Here is a 23123-nt window from a genome sequence, read left to right as displayed (position 1 = left end):
CTATTAGAATGCAGTATAGGGGTCAGAAGTGTTACCTATTAGAACGCAGTATAGGGGTCAGAAGTGTTACCTATTAGAACGCAGTATAGGGGTCAGAAGTTTACCTATTAGAATGCAGTACAGGGGCCAGAAGTTTACCTATTAGAATGCAGTACAGGGGTCAGAAGTGTTACCTATTAGAATGCACTACAGGGGGTCAGAAGTGTTACCTATTAGAATGCAGTATAGGGGTCAGAAGTGTTACCTATTAGAATGCACTACAGGGGGCCAGAAGTGTTACCTATTAGAATGCAGTATAGGGGTCAGAAGTGTTACCTATTAGAATGCAGTATAGGGGTCAGAAGTGTTACCTATTAGAATGCAGTACAGGGGTCAGAAGTGTTACCTATTAGAATGCAGTACAGGGGTCAGAAGTGTTACCTATTAGAATGCACTACAGGGGGTCAGAAGTGTTACCTATTAGAATGCACTACAGGGGTCAGAAGTGTTACCTATTAGAACGCAGTATAGGGGTCAGAAGTGTTACCTATTAGAACGCAGTATAGGGGTCAGAAGTGTTACCTATTAGAATGCAGTATAGGGGTCAGAAGTGTTACCTATTAGAATGCACTACAGGGGGTCAGAAGTGTTACCTATTAGAACGCAGTATAGGGGTCAGAAGTGTTACCTATTAGAACGCAGTATAGGGGTCAGAAGTTTACCTATTAGAATGCAGTACAGGGGCCAGAAGTTTACCTATTAGAATGCAGTATAGGGGTCAGAAGTGTTACCTATTAGAATGCACTACAGGGGGTCAGAAGTGTTACCTATTAGAACGCAGTATAGGGGTCAGAAGTGTTACCTATTAGAATGCAGTATAGGGGTCAGAAGTGTTACCTATTAGAATGCACTACAGGGGGTCAGAAGTGTTACCTATTAGAATGCAGTATAGGGGTCAGAAGTGTTACCTATTAGAATGCAGTATAGGGGTCAGAAGTGTTACCTATTAGAATGCAGTACAGGGGTCAGAAGTGTTACCTATTAGAATGCAGTACAGGGGTCAGAAGTGTTACCTATTAGAATGCAGTATAGGGGTCAGAAGTGTTACCTATTAGACTGCAGTACAGGGGTCAGAAGTGTTACCTATTAGAATGCACTACAGGGGGTCAGAAGTGTTACCTATTAGAATGCACTACAGGGGGTCAGAAGTGTTACCTATTAGAATGCACTACAGGGGGTCAGAAGTGTTACCTATTAGAATGCACTACAGGGGATCAGAAGTGTTACCTATTAGAATGCAGTATAGGGGGTCAGAAGTGTTACATATTAGAATGCACTACAGGGGGTCAGAAGTGTTACCTATTAGAATGCACTACAGGGGGTCAGAAGTGTTACCTATTAGAATGCACTACAGGGGTCAAAAGTGTTACCTATTAGAATGCACTACAGGGGGTCAGAAGTGTTACCTATTAGAATGCACTACAGGGGGTCAGAAGTGTTACCTATTAGAATGCACTACAGGGGTCAAAAGTGTTACCTATTAGAACGCAGTATAGGGGTCAGAAGTGTTACCTATTAGAACGCAGTATAGGGGTCAGAAGTGTTACCTATTAGAATGCAGTATAGGGGTCAGAAGTGTTACCTATTAGAATGCAGTAAAGGGGGTCAGAAGTGTTACCTATTAGAATGCACTACAGGGGTCAGAAGTGTTACCTATTAGAATGCACTACAGGGGTCAGAAGTGTTACCTATTAGAATGCAGTATAGGGGTCAGAAGTGTTACCTATTAGAATGCACTACAGGGGTCAGAAGTGTTACCTATTAGACTGCAGTACAGGGGTCAGAAGTGTTACCTATTAGAATGCAGTACAGGGGTCAGAAGTGTTACCTATTAGACTGCAGTACAGGGGTCAAAAGTGCCCTCTGCACTTGTGGGAAAACAGACTGTTATTTTGCCTGAACAAACCTTGCAACCCAATGGGAACAAGATGATGTGACCGACTCCTGCTGTTTTCTTAACAATTCACTTCCCTCCTGTCCAGGTTAATGCCCTGAAACCATGAGACAAACATCTGTCCGTCTCTCACAGGGCACCGCGGTGTCACACACACACACACACACACACCACCTCTTGTACTGCTGAGCAGTGCCGGGACGTTCTCTGTGCATTCAGGGTAACCTGAAACTAGAAATTATCGTACCAGATCCAGAGAGAGAAACTAGACATTATCGTACCAGATCCAGACAGAGAAACTAGACATTATCGTACCAGATCCAGAGAGAGAAACTAGACATTATCGTACCAGATCCAGACAGAGAGAGAGAGAGAAACTAGACATTATCGTGCCAGATCAAGACAGCGAGACACTATACATCATCATTCCAGACAGAGAAACGATACATTATCGTACCAGATCAAGACAGCGAGAAGCAACATGTGTGTTTGTGTGTGTGATCCCTGGTCCTTTAGTGGCTGGGGGTTTGTAATGTATAATGTATCAAACAGTACCCCTCAACTCTGCTCGGGGGACCGGGGGTCATTTCTACTTTGTTCACTCTGTATTATCAGGAAACCTCATCGAACAACTTGGAAGCTAACCGGACCAGTCTAGGCTGTGGTCCCAAACGGCACCCTACTCCCTAAGGACACTTGGTCAAAAGTAGTGCACTATATAGGAAATAGAGTGCCATTTGGGACGCATCCTTAGTAGTCTTTTTAATATTGGGGTTGAATACAGAGATGTGGTTCAGTGACTGCTTTTTGAATGGATTTTAATGAGACAGATATAATCTGATATTAAACATATGGGGCACGTTATGGGACATCACGGCTCAACCAAGGGACCAAGGGAGTAACAGTGATGGAATACTAATGGGACAGAATAGGACACACCCCAAGACCCCTGCAAAGGCAATACTGTCTCTGTTAGACCACTGACTAATATAAAACAATACCTCCTGTTAGACCACTGACTAATATAAAACAATACCTCCTGTCTGTTAGACCCCTGACTAATATAAAACAATACCTCCTGTCTGTTAGACCCCTGACTAATATAAAACAATACCTCCTGTCTGTTAGACCACTGACTAATATAAAACAATACCTCCTGTTAGACCCCTGACTAATATAAAACAATACCTTCTGTTAGACCCCTGACTAATATACAACAATACCTCCTGTCTGTTAGACCACTGACTAATATAAAACAATACCTCCTGTTAGACCCCTGACTAATATAAAACAATACCTCCTGTCTGTTAGACCGCTGACTAATATAAAACAATACCTCCTGTTAGACCCTTGACTAATATAAAACAATACCTCCTGTCTGTTAGACCCCTGACTAATATAAAACAATACCTCCTGTTTGTTAGACCCCTGACTAATATAAAACAATACCTCCTGTCTGTTAGACCCCTGACTAATATAAAACAATACCTCCTGTCTGTTAGACCCCTGACTAATATAAAACAATACCTCCTGTCTGTTAGACCGCTGACTAATATAAAACAATACCTCCTGTTAGACCCCTGACTAATATAAAACAATACCTCCTGTCTGTTAGACCCCTGACTAATATAAAACAATACCTCCTGTTAGACCCCTGACTAATATAAAACAATACCTCCTGTCTGTTAGACCCCTGACTAATATAAAACAATACCTCCTGTCTGTTAGACCCCTGACTAATATAAAACAATACCTCCTGTCTGTTAGACCCCTGACTAATATAAAACAATACCTCCTGTTAGACCCCTGACTAATATAAAACAATACCTCCTGTTAGACCACTGACTAATATAAAACAATACCTCCTGTTAGACCCCTGACTAATATAAAACAATACCTCCTGTCTGTTAGACCGCTGACTAATATAAAACAATACCTCCTGTTAGACCCTTGACTAATATAAAACAATACCTCCTGTTAGACCCTTGACTAATATAAAACAATACCTCCTGTCTGTTAGACCCCTGACTAATATAAAACAATACCTCCTGTTAGACCCCTGACTAATATAAAACAATACCTCCTGTCTGTTAGACCCCTGACTAATATAAAACAATACCTCCTGTTAGACCACTGACTAATATAAAACAATACCTCCTGTTAGACCCCTGACTAATATAAAACAATACCTCCTGTGTGTCAGACCGCTGACTAATATAAAACAATACCTCCTGTTAGACCCTTGACTAATATAAAACAATACCTCCTGTCTGTTAGACCCCTGATTAATATAAAACAATACCTCCTGTCTGTTAGACCACTGACTAATATAAAACAATACCTCCTGTTAGACCCCTGACTAATATAAAACAATACCTCCTGTTAGACCCCTGACTAATATAAAACAATACCTCCTGTCTGTTAGACCACTGACTAATATAAAACAATACCTCCTGTCTGTTAGACCACTGACTAATATAAAACAATACCTCCTGTTAGACCCCTGACTAATATAAAACAATACCTCCTGTCTGTTAGACCCCTGACTAATATAAAACAATACCTCCTGTCTGTTAGACCACTGACTAATATAAAACAATACCTCCTGTCTGATAGACCACTGACTAATATAAAACAATACCTCCTGTCTGTTAGACCACTGACTAATATAAAACAATACCTCCTGTCTGATAGACCACTGACTAATATAAAACAATACCTCCTGTCTGTTAGACCACTGACTAATATAAAACAATACCTCCTGTTAGACCCCTGACTAATATAAAACAATACCTCCTGTCTGTTAGACCACTGACTAATATAAAACAATACCTCCTGTCTGTTAGACCACTGACTAATATAAAACAATACCTCCTGTCTGTTAGACCCCTGACTAATATAAAACAATACCTCCTGTCTGTTAGACCCCTGACTAATATAAAACAATACCTCCTGTTAGACCCCTGACTAATATAAAACAATACCTCCTGTCTGTTAGACCCCTGACTAATATAAAACAATACCTCCTGTTAGACCCCTGACTAATATAAAACAATACCTCCTGTCTGTTAGACCACTGACTAATATAAAACAATACCTCCTGTCTGTTAGACCACTGACTAATATAAAACAATACCTCCTGTTAGACCCCTGACTAATATAAAACAATACCTCCTGTCTGTTAGACCCCTGACTAATATAAAACAATACCTCCTGTCTGTTAGACCACTGACTAATATAAAACAATACCTCCTGTCTGATAGACCACTGACTAATATAAAACAATACCTCCTGTCTGTTAGACCACTGACTAATATAAAACAATACCTCCTGTCTGATAGACCACTGACTAATATAAAACAATACCTCCTGTCTGTTAGACCACTGACTAATATAAAACAATACCTCCTGTTAGACCCCTGACTAATATAAAACAATACCTCCTGTCTGTTAGACCACTGACTAATATAAAACAATACCTCCTGTCTGTTAGACCACTGACTAATATAAAACAATACCTCCTGTCTGTTAGACCCCTGACTAATATAAAACAATACCTCCTGTCTGTTAGACCCCTGACTAATATAAAACAATACCTCCTGTTAGACCCCTGACTAATATAAAACAATACCTCCTGTCTGTTAGACCCCTGACTAATATAAAACAATACCTCCTGTTAGACCACTGACTAATATAAAACAATACCTCCTGTTAGACCCCTGACTAATATAAAACAATACCTCCTGTTAGACCCCTGACTAATATAAAACAATACCTCCTGTCTGATAGACCACTGACTAATATAAAACAATACCTCCTGTCTGTTAGACCCCTGACTAATATAAAACAATACCTCCTGTTAGACCCCTGACTAATATAAAACAATACCTCCTGTCTGTTAGACCACTGACTAATATAAAACAATACCTCCTGTTAGACCCCTGACTAATATAAAACAATACCTCCTGTCTGTTAGACCCCTGACTAATATAAAACAATACCTCCTGTCTGTTAGACCACTGACTAATATAAAACAATACCTCCTGTCTGATAGACCACTGACTAATATAAAACAATACCTCCTGTCTGTTAGACCACTGACTAATATAAAACAATACCTCCTGTTAGACCCCTGACTAATATAAAACAATACCTCCTGTCTGTTAGACCACTGACTAATATAAAACAATACCTCCTGTCTGTTAGACCACTGACTAATATAAAACAATACCTCCTGTCTGTTAGACCCCTGACTAATATAAAACAATACCTCCTGTCTGTTAGACCCCTGACTAATATAAAACAATACCTCCTGTTAGACCCCTGACTAATATAAAACAATACCTCCTGTCTGTTAGACCCCTGACTAATATAAAACAATACCTCCTGTTAGACCACTGACTAATATAAAACAATACCTCCTGTTAGACCACTGACTAATATAAAACAATACCTCCTGTCTGTTAGACCCCTGACTAATATAAAACAATACCTCCTGTCTGTTACACCACTGGAAAACCATGTGTGGGAACTTAAAGCTGCAAGGTGTTACTTTTTGGGCGACCCAAACAAATTCACCAAGATGTCTGCGTTATAGATCGGTCATTCTCACTGAAAACAAGTCTAAGAAGCGGTAGAGCTGTTCTATGTGCACTATTTCTATGCTTCCATTAAGTTTCATTTTAGCATCCGACTTTCGGTTTTTGTAACATCAGCTTCAAGTACAGTATTTTTGTTAGGAAAAATATATATGTAATTCACAGCGGTTTAGATGGTACAATGATTCTCTACACTAAAGACCTAGCAGAGTCAAGCTGGTAGAAAGGCCAGCAGTGATGACAGTAGAAATCACCCTCTTAGAAGATAAATACACTTCAAGTGCAAGCCCTATAAAGCCCTATACAGCCCTATACAGCCCTATAAAGCCCTGTAAAGCCCTATAAAGCCCTATAAAGCCATGTAAAGCCCTGTAAAGCCCTGTAAAGCCCTGTAAAGCCCTGTAAAGCCCTGTAAAGCCCTGTAAAGCCCTATAAAGCCCTATAAAGCCCTATAAAGCCCTATAAATTCCTATAAATTCCTATAAAGCCCTGTAAAGCCCTGTAAAGCCCTGTAAAGCCCTATAAAGCCCTATAAAGCCATGTAAAGCCCTATAAAGCCCTATAAAGCCCTATAAAGCCCCATAAAGCCCTATAAAGCCCTATAAAGCCATGTAAAGCCCTATAAAGCCCTATAAAGCCCTATAAAGCCCTGGGGGAAAAAACATGTATCTGTAACCTTCCTTCTTTTAAAAACAGAGAAGAACATCATGTATCCCACAAGTCATTCTGATTCCTGGAAAGTAACCAAACGGTCTCCGTGAGTTTCAGTGAGTCTTCAATTCTTCCACAGTGAGCTGTACATAATAAACTCACCATCTAATTTAAAACATCTGGTTGTTACCTTTCCTGTAGGATCATCTTGTTCTCCTTCTTCCACAGGTCTTTAAAGTCGGAGGAGAAGTCGTGCCACACGGAGAAGAAGGTGTTGGGGGAAACCTCCTTCTCCCCCATCTTCGCCTTCACCTGGTAGAACACGGTTATCTCCAAGAATCTACAACACCATTAAATGGATTAACCAATGCAGACAGAGAGTATAGAAACATTACTATATAGAATCTACAACACCATGAATGGAATAACCAATGCAGACGGAGGGTATAGAAATATACATATATAGAATCTACAACACCATGAATGGATTAACCAATGCAGACGGCGGGTATAGAAACATAACTATATAGAATCTACAACACCATTAAATGGATTAACCAATGCAGACGGAGGGTATAGAAACATAACTATATAGAATCTACAACACCATGAATGGATTAACCAATGCAGACGGAGGGTATAGAAACATAATATATAGAATCTACAACACAACATCATGAATGGATTAACCAATGCAGACGGAGGGTATAGAAACATAAATATATAGAATCTACAACACCATGAATGGATTAACCAATGCAGACGGAGGGTATAGAAACATAACTATATAGAATCTACAACACCATGAATGGATTAACCAATGCAGACGGAGGGTATAGAAACATACATATATAGAATCTACAACACCATGAATGGATTAACCAATGCAGACGGAGGGTATAGAAACATAACTATATAGAATCTACAACACCATGAATGGATTAACCAATGCAGACGGCGGGTATAGAAACATAACTATATAGAATCTACAACACCATGAATGGATTAACCAATGCAGACGGAGGGTATAGAAACATAATATATAGAATCTACAACACAACATCATGAATGGATTAACCAATGCAGACGGAGGGTATAGAAACATACATATATAGAATCTACAACACCATGAATGGATTAACCAATGCAGACGGAGGGTATAGAAACATAATATATAGAATCTACAACACAACATCATGAATGGATTAACCAATGCAGACGGAGGGTATAGAAACATACATATATAGAATCTACAACACCATGAATGGATTAACCAATGCAGACGGAGGGTATAGAAACATAACTATATAGAATCTACAACACCATGAATGGATTAACCAATGCAGACGGAGGGTATAGAAACATAACTATATAGAATCTACAACACCATGAATGGATTAACCAATGCAGACGGAGGGTATAGAAACATACATATATAGAATCTACAACACAACACCATGAATGGATTAACCAATGCAGACGGAGGGTATAGAAACATAACTATATAGAATCTACAACACCATGAATGGATTAACCAATGCAGACGGAGGGTATAGAAACATAATATATAGAATCTACAACACAACATCATGAATGGATTAACCAATGCAGACGGAGGGTATAGAAATATACATATATAGAATCTACAACACCATGAATGGATTAACCAATGCAGACGGAGGGTATAGAAACATAAATATATAGAATGTGTTTTAGAACTGTAGGAATAAATAGTTTACACTATTTCATATTTCAGTTGAGGTATTCATGAAAAGGGGTTTCCCAAAATACAGAGCTTTACTAGCTAAAAACTCTACTTTATTCCAAACTGTCAAACTATGCTGCAATATTGGACGACAACACTGTTTGCTTAAACTCAGAAGAAAAAACACACACAAAATAAAACTTAATTTCTACCCGCTGGGCATTGACGTCAATTCAACGTCTATTGTACGTTGGTTCCGTTGTCATTTCAATGAATCAACAACGTTGAGTGAACCATGGCCCAGTGGGTATAGAATTTATAAATCTTAAAGTGGTACAGATGTTATGACTGCATTGAAACGGGTCCTTACAACTTGTGAGTGTCCCTGAGCTGCGTCTCCTGGACCTCCAGGTCAGATTTAGCTGCAAGAGAGAAAACATGAAACAGGTGGATATTACAAGTAGGATCGCTTGTCTCTCAGTTTACAGGTCTCAGAACAGCCTCGTCTATCAGTTGACAGGTCTCAGAACAGCCTCGTCTCTCAGTCAGGGTACTAGTTGACAGGTCTCAGAACAGCCTCGTCTCTCAGTCAGGGTACTAGTTGACAGGTCTCAGAACAGCCTCGTCTCTTAGTCAGAGTACTAGTTGACAGGTCTCAGAACAGCCTCGTCTCTCAGTCAGGGTACTAGTTGACAGGTCTCAGAACAGCCTCGTCTCTCAGTCAGAGTACTAGTTGACAGGTCTCAGAACAGCCTCGTCTCTCAGTCAGAGTACTAGTTGACAGGTCTCAGAACAGCCTCGTCTCTCAGTCAGAGTACTAGTTGACAGGTCTCAGAACAGCCTCGTCTCTTAGTCAGAGTACTAGTTGACAGGTCTCAGAACAGCCTCGTCTCTTAGTCAGAGTACTAGTTTACAGGTCTCAGAACAGCCTCGTCTCTCAGTCAGGGTCCTAGTTGATTAGTAGTTGACAGGTCTCAGAACAGCCTCGTCTCTCAGTCAGGGTCCTAGTTGATTAGTAGTTGACAGGTCTCAGAACAGCCTCGTCTCTTAGTCAGGGTACTAGTTGGTTAGTAGTTGACAGGTCTCAGAACAGCCTCGTCTCTCAGTCAGGGTACTAGTTGGTTAGTAGTTGACAGGTCTCAGAACAGCCTCGTCTCTCAGTCAGGGTCCTAGTTGGTTAGTAGTTGACAGGTCTCAGAACAGCCTCGTCTCTCAGTCAGGGTCCTAGTTGGTTAGTAGTTGACAGGTCTCAGAACAGCCTCGTCTCTCAGTCAGGGTACTAGTTGGTTAGTGGTTGACAGGTCTCAGAACAGCCTTGTCTCTTAGTGAGGATAGTAGTTGACAGAGAATGCCAAGAGTGTGCAAAGTTTAAGGCAAAGGGTGGCTACTTTAAAGAATCCAAAAAAAAAAAAAATTTGTTTAACACTTTTTTGGTTACTACATGATTCTATGTGTTATTTCATTGTTATTCACTATTATTCTACAATGTAGAAACTCGTAAAAATAAACCAAAATTCTTGAATGACTTGGTGTCTAAACTTGAGTGGTACTGTACAGTGAACAATACGACCTCTGTGGTCCCTCACTAAACCATCCTATTGGTCTACAGGTGGAACCTCTTGTTTTACACAGAGACCAAGTGTGCATTTCAACTGTCACGAGAGCCCTATGGACCCTGGATAGAACTAGTGCACTATATTAGATGAGTCCTGGATAGAACTAGTGCACTATATTAGATGAGTCCTGGATATTAGTAGTGCACTATATTAGATGAGTCCTGGATATTAGTAGTGCACTATATTAGATGAGTCCTGGATATTAGTAGTGCACTATATTAGATGAGTCCTGGATATTAGTAGTGCACTATATTAGATGAGAGTCCTGGATATTAGTAGTGCACTATATTAGATGAGTCCTGGATAGAACTAGTGCACTATATTAGATGAGTCCTGGATATTAGTAGTGCACTATATTAGATGAGTCCTGGATATTAGTAGTGCACTATATTAGATGAGTCCTGGATATTAGTAGTGCACCATATTAGATGAGTCCTGGATATTAGTAGTGCACTATATTAGATGAGTCCTGGATATTAGTAGTGCACCATATTAGATGAGTCCTGGATATTAGTAGTGCACTATATTAGATGAGTCCTGGATATTAGTAGTGCACTATATTAGATGAGAGTCCTGGATATTAGTAGTGCACTATATTAGATGAGTCCTGGATATTAGTAGTGCACTATATTAGATGAGTCCTGGATATTAGTAGTGCACTATATTAGATGAGTCCTGGATATTAGTAGTGCACTATATTAGATGAGTCCTGGATATTAGTAGTGCACTATATTAGATGAGTCCTGGATATTAGTAGTGCACTATATTAGATGAGAGTCCTGGATATTAGTAGTACACTATATTAGATGAGTCCTGGATATTAGTAGTGCACTATATTAGATGAGAGTCCTGGATATTAGTAGTGCACTATATTAGATGAGTCCTGGATATTAGTAGCGCACTATATTAGATGAGTCCTGGATATTAGTAGTACACTATATTAGATGAGTCCTGGATATTAGTAGTACACTATATTAGATGAGAGTCCTGGATATTAGTAGTGCACTATATTAGATGAGAGTCCTGGATATTAGTAGTGCACTATATTAGATGAGTCCTGGATATTAGTAGTACACTATATTAGATGAGTCCTGGATATTAGTAGTGCACTATATTAGATGAGAGTCCTGGATATTAGTAGTACACTATATTAGATGAGTCCTGGATATTAGTAGTGCACTATATTAGATGAGTCCTGGATATTAGTAGTGCACTATATTAGATGAGTCCTGGATATTAGTAGTGCACTATATTAGATGAGTCCTGGATATTAGTAGTACACTATATTAGATGAGAGTCCTGGATATTAGTAGTACACTATATTAGATGAGTCCTGGATATTAGTAGTGCACTATATTAGATGAGTCCTGGATATTAGTAGTGCACTATATTAGATGAGTCCTGGATATTAGTAGTACACTATATTAGATGAGAGTCCTGGATATTAGTAGTGCACTATATTAGATGAGAGTCCTGGATATTAGTAGTGCACTATATTAGATGAGAGTCCTGGATATTAGTAGTGCACTATATTAGATGAGAGTCCTGGATATTAGTAGTGCACTATATTAGATGAGTCCTGGATATTAGTAGTGCACTATATTAGATGAGTCCTGGATATTAGTAGTGCACTATATTAGATGAGTCCTGGATATTAGTAGTGCACTATATTAGATGAGTCCTGGATATTAGTAGTGCACTATATTAGATGAGAGTCCTGGATATTAGTAGTGCACTATATTAGATGAGAGTCCTGGATATTAGTAGTACACTATATTAGATGAGAGTCCTGGATATTAGTAGTGCACTATATTAGATGAGAGTCCTGGATATTAGTAGTGCACTATATTAGATGAGAGTCCTGGATATTAGTAGTGCACTATATTAGATGAGAGTCCTGGATATTAGTAGTGCACTATATTAGATGAGAGTCCTGGATATTAGTAGTGCACTATATTAGATGAGAGTCCTGGATATTAGTAGTGCACTATATTAGATGAGTCCTGGATATTAGTAGTGCACTATATTAGATGAGAGTCCTGGATATTAGTAGTGCACTATATTAGATGAGAGTCCTGGATATTAGTAGTGCACTATATTAGATGAGAGTCCTGGATATTAGTAGTGCACTATATTAGATGAGTCCTGGATATTAGTAGTGCACTATATTAGATGAGAGTCCTGGATATTAGTAGTGCACTATATTAGATGAGAGTCCTGGATATTAGTAGTGCACTATATTAGATGAGTTCTGGATATTAGTAGTACACTATATTAGATGAGAGTCCTGGATATTAGTAGTGCACTATATTAGATGAGTCCTGGATATTAGTAGTACACTATATTAGATGAGAGTCCTGGATATTAGTAGTGCACTATATTAGATGAGAGTCCTGGATATTAGTAGTGCACTATATTAGATGAGAGTCCTGGATATTAGTAGTGCACTATATTAGATGAGAGTCCTGGATATTAGTAGTGCACTATATTAGATGAGTCCTGGATATTAGTAGTGCACTATATTAGATGAGTCCTGGATATTAGTAGTGCACTATATTAGATGAGTCCTGGATATTAGTAGTGCACTATATTAGATGAGTCCTGGATATTAGTAGTGCACTATATTAGATGAGTCCTGGATATTAGTAGTGCACTATATTAGATGAGTCCTGGATATTAGTAGTGCACTATATTAGATGAGAGTCCTGGATATTAGTAGTGCACTATATTAGATGAGTCCTGGATATTAGTAGTGCACTATATTAGATGAGTCCTGGATATTAGTAGTGCACTATATTAGATGAGTCCTGGATATTAGTAGTGCACTATATTAGATGAGTCCTGGATATTAGTAGTGCACTATATTAGATGAGAGTCCTGGATATTAGTAGTGCACTATATTAGATGAGAGTCCTGGATATTAGTAGTGCACTATATTAGATGAGAGTCCTGGATATTAGTAGTGCACTATATTAGATGAGAGTCCTGGATATTAGTAGTGCACTATATTAGATGAGAGTCCTGGATATTAGTAGTGCACTATATTAGATGAGTCCTGGATATTAGTAGTGCACTATATTAGATGAGTCCTGGATATTAGTAGTACACTATATTAGATGAGTCCTGGATATTAGTAGTGCACTATATTAGATGAGTCCTGGATATTAGTAGTGCACTATATTAGATGAGAGTCCTGGATATTAGTAGTGCACTATATTAGATGAGTCCTGGATATTAGTAGTGCACTATATTAGATGAGTCCTGGATATTAGTAGTGCACTATATTAGATGAGAGTCCTGGATATTAGTAGTGCATTATATTAGATGAGTCCTGGATATTAGTAGTGCACTATATTAGATGAGTCCTGGATATTAGTAGTGCACTATATTAGATGAGTCCTGGATATTAGTAGTGCACTATATTAGATGAGTCCTGGATATTAGTAGTGCACTATATTAGATGAGTCCTGGATATTAGTAGTGCACTATATTAGATGAGTCCTGGATATTAGTAGTGCACTATATTAGATGAGTCCTGGATATTAGTAGTGCACTATATTAGATGAGTCCTGGATAGTAGTAGTGCACTATATTAGATGAGTCCTGGATATTAGTAGTGCACTATATTAGATGAGTCCTGGATATTAGTAGTGCACTATATTAGATGAGTCCTGGATATTAGTAGTGCACTATATTAGATGAGTCCTGGATATTAGTAGTGCACTATATTAGATGAGAGTCCTGGATATTAGTAGTGCACTACATTAGATGAGAGTCCTGGATATTAGTAGTGCACTATATTAGATGAGAGTCCTGGATATTAGTAGTGCACTATATTAGATGAGAGTCCTGGATATTAGTAGTGCACTATATTAGATGAGAGTCCTGGATATTAGTAGTGCACTATATTAGATGAGTCCTGGATATTAGTAGTGCACTATATTAGATGAGTCCTGGATATTAGTAGTGCACTATATTAGATGAGTCCTGGATATTAGTAGTGCACTATATTAGATGAGAGTCCTGGATATTAGTAGTGCACTATATTAGATGAGTCCTGGATATTAGTAGTGCACTATATTAGATGAGAGTCCTGGATATTAGTAGTGCACTATATTAGATGAGAGTCCTGGATATTAGTAGTGCACTATATTAGATGAGAGTCCTGGATATTAGTAGTGCACTATATTAGATGAGTCCTGGATATTAGTAGTGCACTATATTAGATGAGTCCTGGATATTAGTAGTGCACCATATTAGATGAGTCCTGGATATTAGTAGTGCACTATATTAGATGAGTCCTGGATATTAGTAGTGCACTATATTAGATGAGTCCTGGATATTAGTAGTGCACTATATTAGATGAGAGTCCTGGATATTAGTAGTGCACTATATTAGATGAGAGTCCTGGATATTAGTAGTGCACTATATTAGATGAGTCCTGGATATTAGTAGTGCATTATATTAGATGAGTCCTGGATATTAGTAGTACACTATATTAGATGAGTCCTGGATATTAGTAGTGCACTATATTAGATGAGTCCTGGATATTAGTAGTGCACTATATTAGATGAGTCCTGGATATTAGTAGTGCACTATATTAGATGAGTCCTGGATATTAGTAGTGCACTATATTAGATGAGTCCTGGATATTAGTAGTGCACTATATTAGATGAGTCCTGGATATTAGTAGTACACTATATTAGATGAGTCCTGGATATTAGTAGTGCACTATATTAGATGAGTCCTGGATATTAGTAGTGCACTATATTAGATGAGTCCTGGATATTAGTAGTGCACTATATTAGATGAGTCTTGGATATTAGTAGTGCACTATATTAGATGAGTCTTGGATATTAGTAGTGCACTATATTAGATGAGAGTCCTGGATATTAGTAGTGCACTCGGGAACAGGATGCCTTCTGGGATGCCTCGTGACGGTTCAGCCGAGCAGCAGTTTTAGATCAGTTGTTTCTACTTTGTAACGGGGCTTGTAACTATAAAAGGTGTAAATAAAGGCGGTTCATTAAATCACAGCATGGCGACGTTACACAGGAACAACACGTCGTACAGCAACATGAGTTCCTTCAGTTCTTAACGGCAGCATGTGATGTCATTCCAATTAGTGTGTATTCTTCGGAAGTACCGTCTGGTATTAACACTCATGTCCAGCTCCAATGGAAAACCCTTTAAAAAAAAATCACAAACAACGTGTTCTGGAATCTTTTTGGGACGTTTGAGAATTGACTTCCATCCTGTGGTTGGTTGCATAGTCAGATAATAACCCCTGTTGACACGGTCTGGTTGAACCTCACATTACAAACCACCACCACCACATGCAAACAAGCTTCTATGACAATTCTATCTGGACTGGAGTCGGTCTCTTCTTGCCACAGCTTCAGACAGACAACCTTTACCTCCCAGTCAGGGAGACCTGCCCCAGGACAACCTTTACCTCCCAGTCAGGGAGACCTGCACCAAGACAACCTTTACCTCCCAGTCAGGGAGACCTGCCCCAGGACAACCTTTACCTCCCAGTCAGGGAGACCAGCCCCAGGACAACCTTTACCTCCCAGTCAGGGAGACCAGCCCCAGGACAACCTTTACCTCCCAGTCAGGGAGACCTGCCCCAAGACAACCTTTACCTCCCAGTCAGGGAGACCTGCCCCAGGACAACCTTTACCTCCCAGTCAGGGAGACCTGCCCCAAGACAACCTTTACCTCCCAGTCAGATAGACCTGCCCCAAGACAACCTTTACCTCCCAGTCAGGGAGACCTGCACCAAGACAACCTTTACCTCACCAGTCAGGGAGACCTGCACCAGGACAACCTTTACCTCCCAGTCAGGGAGACCTGCCCCAGGAAAACCTTTACCTCCCAGTCAGGGAGACCTGCACCAGGACAACATTTACCTCCCAGTCAGGGAGACCTGCCCCAAGACAACCTTTACCTCCCAGTCAGATAGACCTGCCCCAAGACAACCTTTACCTCCCAGTCAGGGAGACCTGCACCAAGACAACCTTTACCTCACCAGTCAGGGAGACCTGCACCAAGACAACCTTTACCTCCCAGTCAGGGAGACCTGCCCCAAGACAACCTTTACCTCCCAGTCAGGGAGACCTGCCCCAAGACAACCTTTACCTCCCAGTCAGGGAGACCTGCACCAAGACAACCTTTACCTCCCAGTCAGGGAGACCTGCACCAAGACAACCTTTACCTCCCAGTCAGGGAGACCTGCCCCAAGACAACCTTTACCTCCCAGTCAGGGAGACCTGCACCGAGACAACCTTTACCTCCCAGTCAGGGAGACCTGCACCAAGACAACCTTTACCTCACCAGTCAGGGAGACCTGCCCCAAGACAACCTTTACCTCCCAGTCAGGGAGACCTGCACCAAGACAACCTTTACCTCCCAGTCAGGGAGACCTGCACCAAGACAACCTTTACCTCCCAGTCAGGGAGACCTGCCCCAAGACAACCTTTACCTCCCAGTCAGGGAGACCTGCCCCAAGACAACCTTTACCTCCCAGTCAGGGAGACCTGCACCAAGACAACCTTTACCTCCCAGTCAGGGAGACCTGCACCAAGACAACCTTTACCTCCCAGTCAGGGAGACCTGCCCCAAGACAACCTTTACCTCCCAGTCAGGGAGACCTGCACCAAGACAACCTTTACCTCCCAGTCAGGGAGACCTGCCCCAAGACAACCTTTACCTCCCAGTCAGGGAGACCTGCCCCAAGACAACCTTACCTCCCAGTCAGGGAGACCTGCACCAAGACAACCTTTACCTCCCAGTCAGGGAGACCTGCACCAAGACAAAGCAACTATTTAGATTCCCATTTCAATGTAAAGTGTGTGGATGCTGTCATACATCATAGTCTACGACCCGCTTGAATCTTCCTGAATAACTGTATGTTAGAGTGCAGTCAGCAATGGGACCGGTGGCTCTGGTAGTGGGCAATCTGGGGAAGTAGGGTCTCCTTCAGGGGCATCAGGGGTTGTAGTGGGGTCTCCTTAAGGGGGCATCAGGGGTTGTAGTGGGGTCTCCTTCAGGGGGCATCAGGGGTTGTAGTGGGGTCTCCTTCAGGGGGCATCAGGGGTTGTAGTGGGGTCTCCTTCAGGGGGCATCAGGGGTTGTAGTGGGGTCTTCTTCAGGGGGCATCAGGGGTTGTAGTGGGGTCTCCTTCAGGGGGCATCAGGGGTTGTAGTGGGGTCTCCTTCAGGGGGCATCAGGGGTTGTAGTGGGGTCTCCTTCAGGGGGCATCAGGGGTTGTAGTGGGGTCTCCTTCAGGGGGCATCAGGGGTTGTAGTGGGGTCTCCTTCAGGGGCATCAGGGGTTGTAGTGGGGTCTCCTTCAGGGGTTGTAGTGGGGTCTCCTTCAGGGGCATCAGGGGTTGTAGTGGGGTCTCCTTCAGGGGGCATCAGGGGTTGTAGTGGGGTCTCCTTCAGGGGCATCAGGGGTTGTAGTGGGGTCTCCTTCAGGGGGCATCAGGGGTTGTAGTGGGGTCTCCTTCAGGGGGCATCAGGGGTTGTAGTGGGGTCTCCTTCAGGGGTTGTAGTGGGGTCTCCTTCAGGGGGCATCAGGGGTTGTAGTGGGGTCTCCTTCAGGGGGCATCAGGGGTTGTAGTGGGGTCTCCTTCAGGGGGCATCAGGGATTGTAGTAGGGTCTAATCCAGGGGCATCAGGGGTTGTAGTGGGGTCTCCTTCAGGGCATCAGGGGTTGTAGTGGGGTCTCCTTCAGGGGCATCAGGGTTTGTAGTGGGGTCTCCTTCAGGGGCATCAGGGGTCTCCTTGGGGTATCAGGGGTCAGTGCCCTGGGTGCTCTCTGACAAATTGATCCCAGTTGTGGGTAAAAAGAGAAATTCCACCGTAAAGCTGAATGGACCCAGCATCCTGCAGCAGTGTGGTTCTCGGAGTGAGAGGTGGAAGGGGCGGGGGCGCGGGGGGGGCTGAAACGTTGACATCTCAGACCTCCAGGCAGACAGACAGCTCAGGGATTAAAGCCCGACACCCCAGATCCTGAGGTCCTCATGGGTCACAGGCAAAGATGAATGGCAATGGAAGGATACCAACATCTCTCATGGCGGATGGAACGTCAAGGGTCACGAGCACATTATCCACCATGTTAAAGGGGAACGCCATTATCAACCACGTTAAAGGAAAACGCCATCCAGAAACTCTTTTTGGTATTCGCTTCATTAGTCCCCTGTTGACGTAGTCACAAAATGTTTGTATATGTAACTTTCAAAATAAAGAAACCATTCTTGCATAATGCATTTTGATTCATATGATGCAAAACACAGCATCAAATGATGCTAAAAAAATGCACCATACAGGGGATGATTTCTGTATTTTGAAAGTTACATATTTTGAAAACTTGGGTGCTGACAAGCTAAACATTTTGTTACTATGTCAACAATGGACTAATGAAACAAAAACCATAATATAGTTTTTTGGGGGTGGAGTTATCCCTTTAAGTGGCGCTGGGTTCTTCCTGGTCTGGGCTAATCACAACCAGATAACCCCTAGCCAGACCACGACAGCTCTGAGCCCGGAATAGTCCGCCACGACAATCAAGCAGGATGCCTGAGTCACTTTGATTTATAATGCCTCTCAATAGGTGAAATTACTGCTCAATGATTTGCTTTCAACTGGGGTCCACATCATTTTCTTAAGAAAACAGGGGCCGGGGGTAATGAATGTGAGGAATTTGGAATTAGTATATTTCAGGGGAAGATCATCAGGAAGTCAATAATGTGAAGTCCCACTGGGTGAGATTAAACACCCGGTTCAGATCAATATCTCCACTGAACCAGACGAATAACAACAGAAATCCAATGTTTCTCCACCATAAGCTGCAGTGTGTCCACGTGACCTCACAACAGCAGACCACGTGTAGCTCGCCAGACCACGTGTAGCTCGCCAGACCACGTGTAGCTCGCCAGACCGGTACCTCCACATCCGACTTCCTCACCAGCGGGATCGTCTGAGGGGCGGTTGGGGGGGCAGCTTGCGCTGAGGACTATTTATGTCCGCAATAAACCCTTTTGTGGGGAAAAACTAATTTCTTATTGGCTGAGCCTGGCACCCCAGTGGGTGGGCCTATGCCCTCCCAGGCCCAGCCCATGGCTGCACCCCTGCCCAGTCATGTGAAATCCATGAATTAATTTACATTTACTGATTATATAAAACTAACTCGGTAAAAATCATCATGAATGTGCACATGATAGAAGTAAGACCACCATTGTTCAGAGCTTTAGTCGACTGATAATTACTAAAACTAAGAAGTTTAAAATGACTAAAACGGGACTAGGAATAAAAAGGTATTTTAGTCATAAACACAGAATAAATCTAAACTAGCTGATGAAGTTAAGCGTTTGGCATCAGGTTTAGGTGTGTGTATATACATGTCTTCCTTCCAGAATGTTCTGGATAACAAAACTCATGGACTTTTTTTATTTCCTTAATATGTTAAAATTATATTTTAGGCTTTAGGAATAAAGTTACGTTCAGGGCTCAGGTCCCGTTCAGGGCTCAGGTCCCGTTCAGGGCTCAGGTCCCGTTCAGGGCTCAGGTCCCGTTCAGGGCTCAGGTCCCGTTCAGGGCTCAGGTCACGTTTAGGGCTCAGGTCCCGTTCAGGGCTCAGGTCCCGTTTAGGGCTCAGGTCACGTTTAGGGCTCAGGTCACGTTTAGGGCTCAGGTCACGTTTAGGGTTCAGGTCACGTTTAGGGTTCAGGTCACGTTTAGGGTTCAGGTCACGTTTAGGGTTCAGGGGAAAATAGGACTTTGAATGGGTTAGGGTATAGGGTATAGGTTAGGGTCAGAGTATAGGTTAGGGTATAGGGTATAGGTTAGGGTATAGGTTAGGGTATAGGGTATAGGTTAGGGTCAGGGGTTAGGGAATATGGGAATACAATTTTACTCCTCAAAAAGTCCAGAAAATTCATGAAAACAAAGCTGTGTGTGTCCATAGTAGTGTGTGTGTGTGTGTGTGTGTGTGTGTGTGTCCATAGTAGTGTGTGTGTGTGTGTGTGTGTGTGTGTGTGTGTGTGTGTGTGTGTGTCCATAGTAGTGTGTGTGTGTGTGTGTGTGTGTCCATAGTAGTGTGTGTGTGTGTGTGTGTGTGTGTCCATAGTAGTGTGTGTGTGTGTGTGTGTGTGTCCATAGTAGTGTGTGTGTGTGTGTGTGTGTGTCCATAGTAGTGTGTGTGTGTGTGTGTCCATAGTAGTGTGTGTGTGTGTCCATAGTAGTGTGTGTGTGTGTCCATAGTAGTGTGTGTGTGTGTGTGTGTGTGTCCATAGTAGTGTGTGTGTGTGTGTGTGTGTGTGTGTGTGTCCATAGTAGTGTGTGTGTGTGTGTGTGTGTGTGTCCATAGTAGTGTGTGTGTGTGTGTGTGTCCATAGTAGTGTGTGTGTGTGTGTGTGTCCATAGTAGTGTGTGTGTGTGTGTGTCCATAGTAGTGTGTGTGTGTGTCCATAGTAGTGTGTGTGTGTGTCCATAGTAGTGTGTGTGTGTGTCCATAGTAGTGTGTGTGTGTGTGTGTGTCCATAGTAGTGTGTGTGTGTGTGTGTCCATAGTAGTGTGTGTGTGTGTGTGTCCATAGTAGTGTGTGTGTGTGTCCATAGTAGTGTGTGTGTGTGTCCATAGTAGTGTGTGTGTGTGTGTGTCCATAGTAGTGTGTGTGTGTGTGTGTCCATAGTAGTGTGTGTGTGTGTCCATAGTAGTGTGTGTGTGTGTGTCCATAGTAGTGTGTGTGTGTGTGTGTCCATAGTAGTGTGTGTGTGTGTGTGTCCATAGTAGTGTGTGTGTGTGTGTCCATAGTAGTGTGTGTGTGTGTGTCCATAGTAGTGTGTGTGTGTGTCCATAGTAGTGTGTGTGTGTGTGTGTCCATAGTAGTGTGTGTGTGTGTCCATAGTAGTGTGTGTGTGTGTGTGTCCATAGTAGTGTGTGTGTGTGTGTCCATAGTAGTGTGTGTGTGTGTGTGTCCATAGTAGTGTGTGTGTGTGTGTGTCCATAGTAGTGTGTGTGTGTGTGTGTCCATAGTAGTGTGTGTGTGTGTCCATAGTAGTGTGTGTGTGTGTGTGTCCATAGTAGTGTGTGTGTGTGTCCATAGTAGTGTGTGTGTGTGTGTGTGTCCATAGTAGTGTGTGTGTGTGTGTGTCCATAGTAGTGTGTGTGTGTGTGTGTCCATAGTAGTGTGTGTGTGTGTGTGTCCATAGTAGTGTGTGTGTGTGTGTGTCCATAGTAGTGTGTGTGTGTGTGTGTGTCCATAGTAGTGTGTGTGTGTGTCCATAGTAGTGTGTGTGTGTGTGTCCATAGTAGTGTGTGTGTGTGTGTCCATAGTAGTGTGTGTGTGTGTGTCCATAGTAGTGTGTGTGTGTGTGTGTCCATAGTAGTGTGTGTGTGTGTCCATAGTAGTGTGTGTGTGTGTCCATAGTAGTGTGTGTGTGTGTGTGTGTCCATAGTAGTGTGTGTGTGTGTCCATAGTAGTGTGTGTGTGTGTGTCCATAGTAGTGTGTGTGTGTGTGTGTCCATAGTAGTGTGTGTGTGTGTCCATAGTAGTGTGTGTGTGTGTGTCCATAGTAGTGTGTGTGTGTGTGTGTCCATAGTAGTGTGTGTGTGTGTCCATAGTAGTGTGTGTGTGTGTCCATAGTAGTGTGTGTGTGTGTCCATAGTAGTGTGTTCTCTCCTACCTTGGCTGAGGAATTCCTCCATCTTGTCTTTGAAGGGCTGTAGGTGAACTTCAGACGACACTTTACACACCTTCTCCACCTCTGTGTTGCACGCTGGAATGAGAAGACAACACTAAACTGAATACAAAATGGCTGCTGGCCACAGAATGGCAATACAACGGCTGATTTCAAGAGAAAAATCACAATTTAAAATATATATTTAACCTTTAACTAGGCATGTCAGTTCAGAACAAATTCTTATTTACAATGACGGCCTACCGGGGAACAGTGGGTTAACTGCCGTGTTCAGGGGCAGATTTTTACCTTGTCAATTCGGAAATTCGATCCAGCAACCTTTCGGTTACTAGTCCAACGCTCTAACCACTAGGCTACATACAATGTCGACTTCAACAGATTAGTCCTGACCAGTGGTCATCTTCAGTGTAGTTAAACCCATGTTAACATGACCTAGCTATAGTTTCACCTCAACCCAGCCCGCTTCTCTAACATCCCTGAAATGGGCTCTCTACCTAGAGTGAAACTAACCTATCCTGATATACTATTACTCGTTGATAAATGTGACTAAGCACAGCCGAGAGCTGCCCTGTGACACTTCGAGGCAAGTAACACCGAAACATGCACGAGAGCACTAGCTGTTCCGGATGACTGTGTGATCACGCTCTCCGCAGCCGATGTGAGTAAGACCTTTAAACAAGTCAACATTCACAATGCTACAGGGCCAGACAAATTTACCAGGATGTGTACTGCGAGCATGCGCTGACCAACTGGCAGGTGTCTTCACTGACATGTTCAAACTCTCCTAGACCCACTCCAATTTGCATACCGCACCAACAGATCCACAGATGATGCAATCTCTATCGCACTCCACACTGCCCTTTCCCACCTGGACAAAAGGAACACCTATGTGAGAATGCTATTCATTGACTAC

At 42.1% G+C, this 23123-nt stretch overlaps 1 protein-coding gene across 2 annotated transcripts in view; it reads right to left on the bottom strand.

Moving 5' to 3' along the window:
• The window catches only part of LOC129842185 (formin-2-like), a 448967-nt gene that overhangs the window by 6875 nt on the left and 418969 nt on the right, over positions 1-23123 (bottom strand). For both annotated transcript variants that reach the window (XM_055910615.1, XM_055910616.1), the window contains 3 exons: positions 22196-22288; positions 9258-9309; positions 7373-7522 (listed from right to left, as the gene is read on the bottom strand). In XM_055910615.1, the coding sequence (XP_055766590.1) occupies positions 7373-7522; positions 9258-9309; positions 22196-22288 (295 nt within the window). The remainder of the gene's footprint in view (positions 1-7372; positions 7523-9257; positions 9310-22195; positions 22289-23123) is intronic.

Source organism: Salvelinus fontinalis, unplaced genomic scaffold (assembly GCF_029448725.1).
Source record: "Salvelinus fontinalis isolate EN_2023a unplaced genomic scaffold, ASM2944872v1 scaffold_0022, whole genome shotgun sequence".
Classification (NCBI taxonomy): Eukaryota; Metazoa; Chordata; class Actinopteri; order Salmoniformes; family Salmonidae; genus Salvelinus; species Salvelinus fontinalis.
The sequence above is the reverse complement of the archived record's forward strand: the minus strand, read 5'-3'. Positions and strand labels throughout refer to the sequence as shown.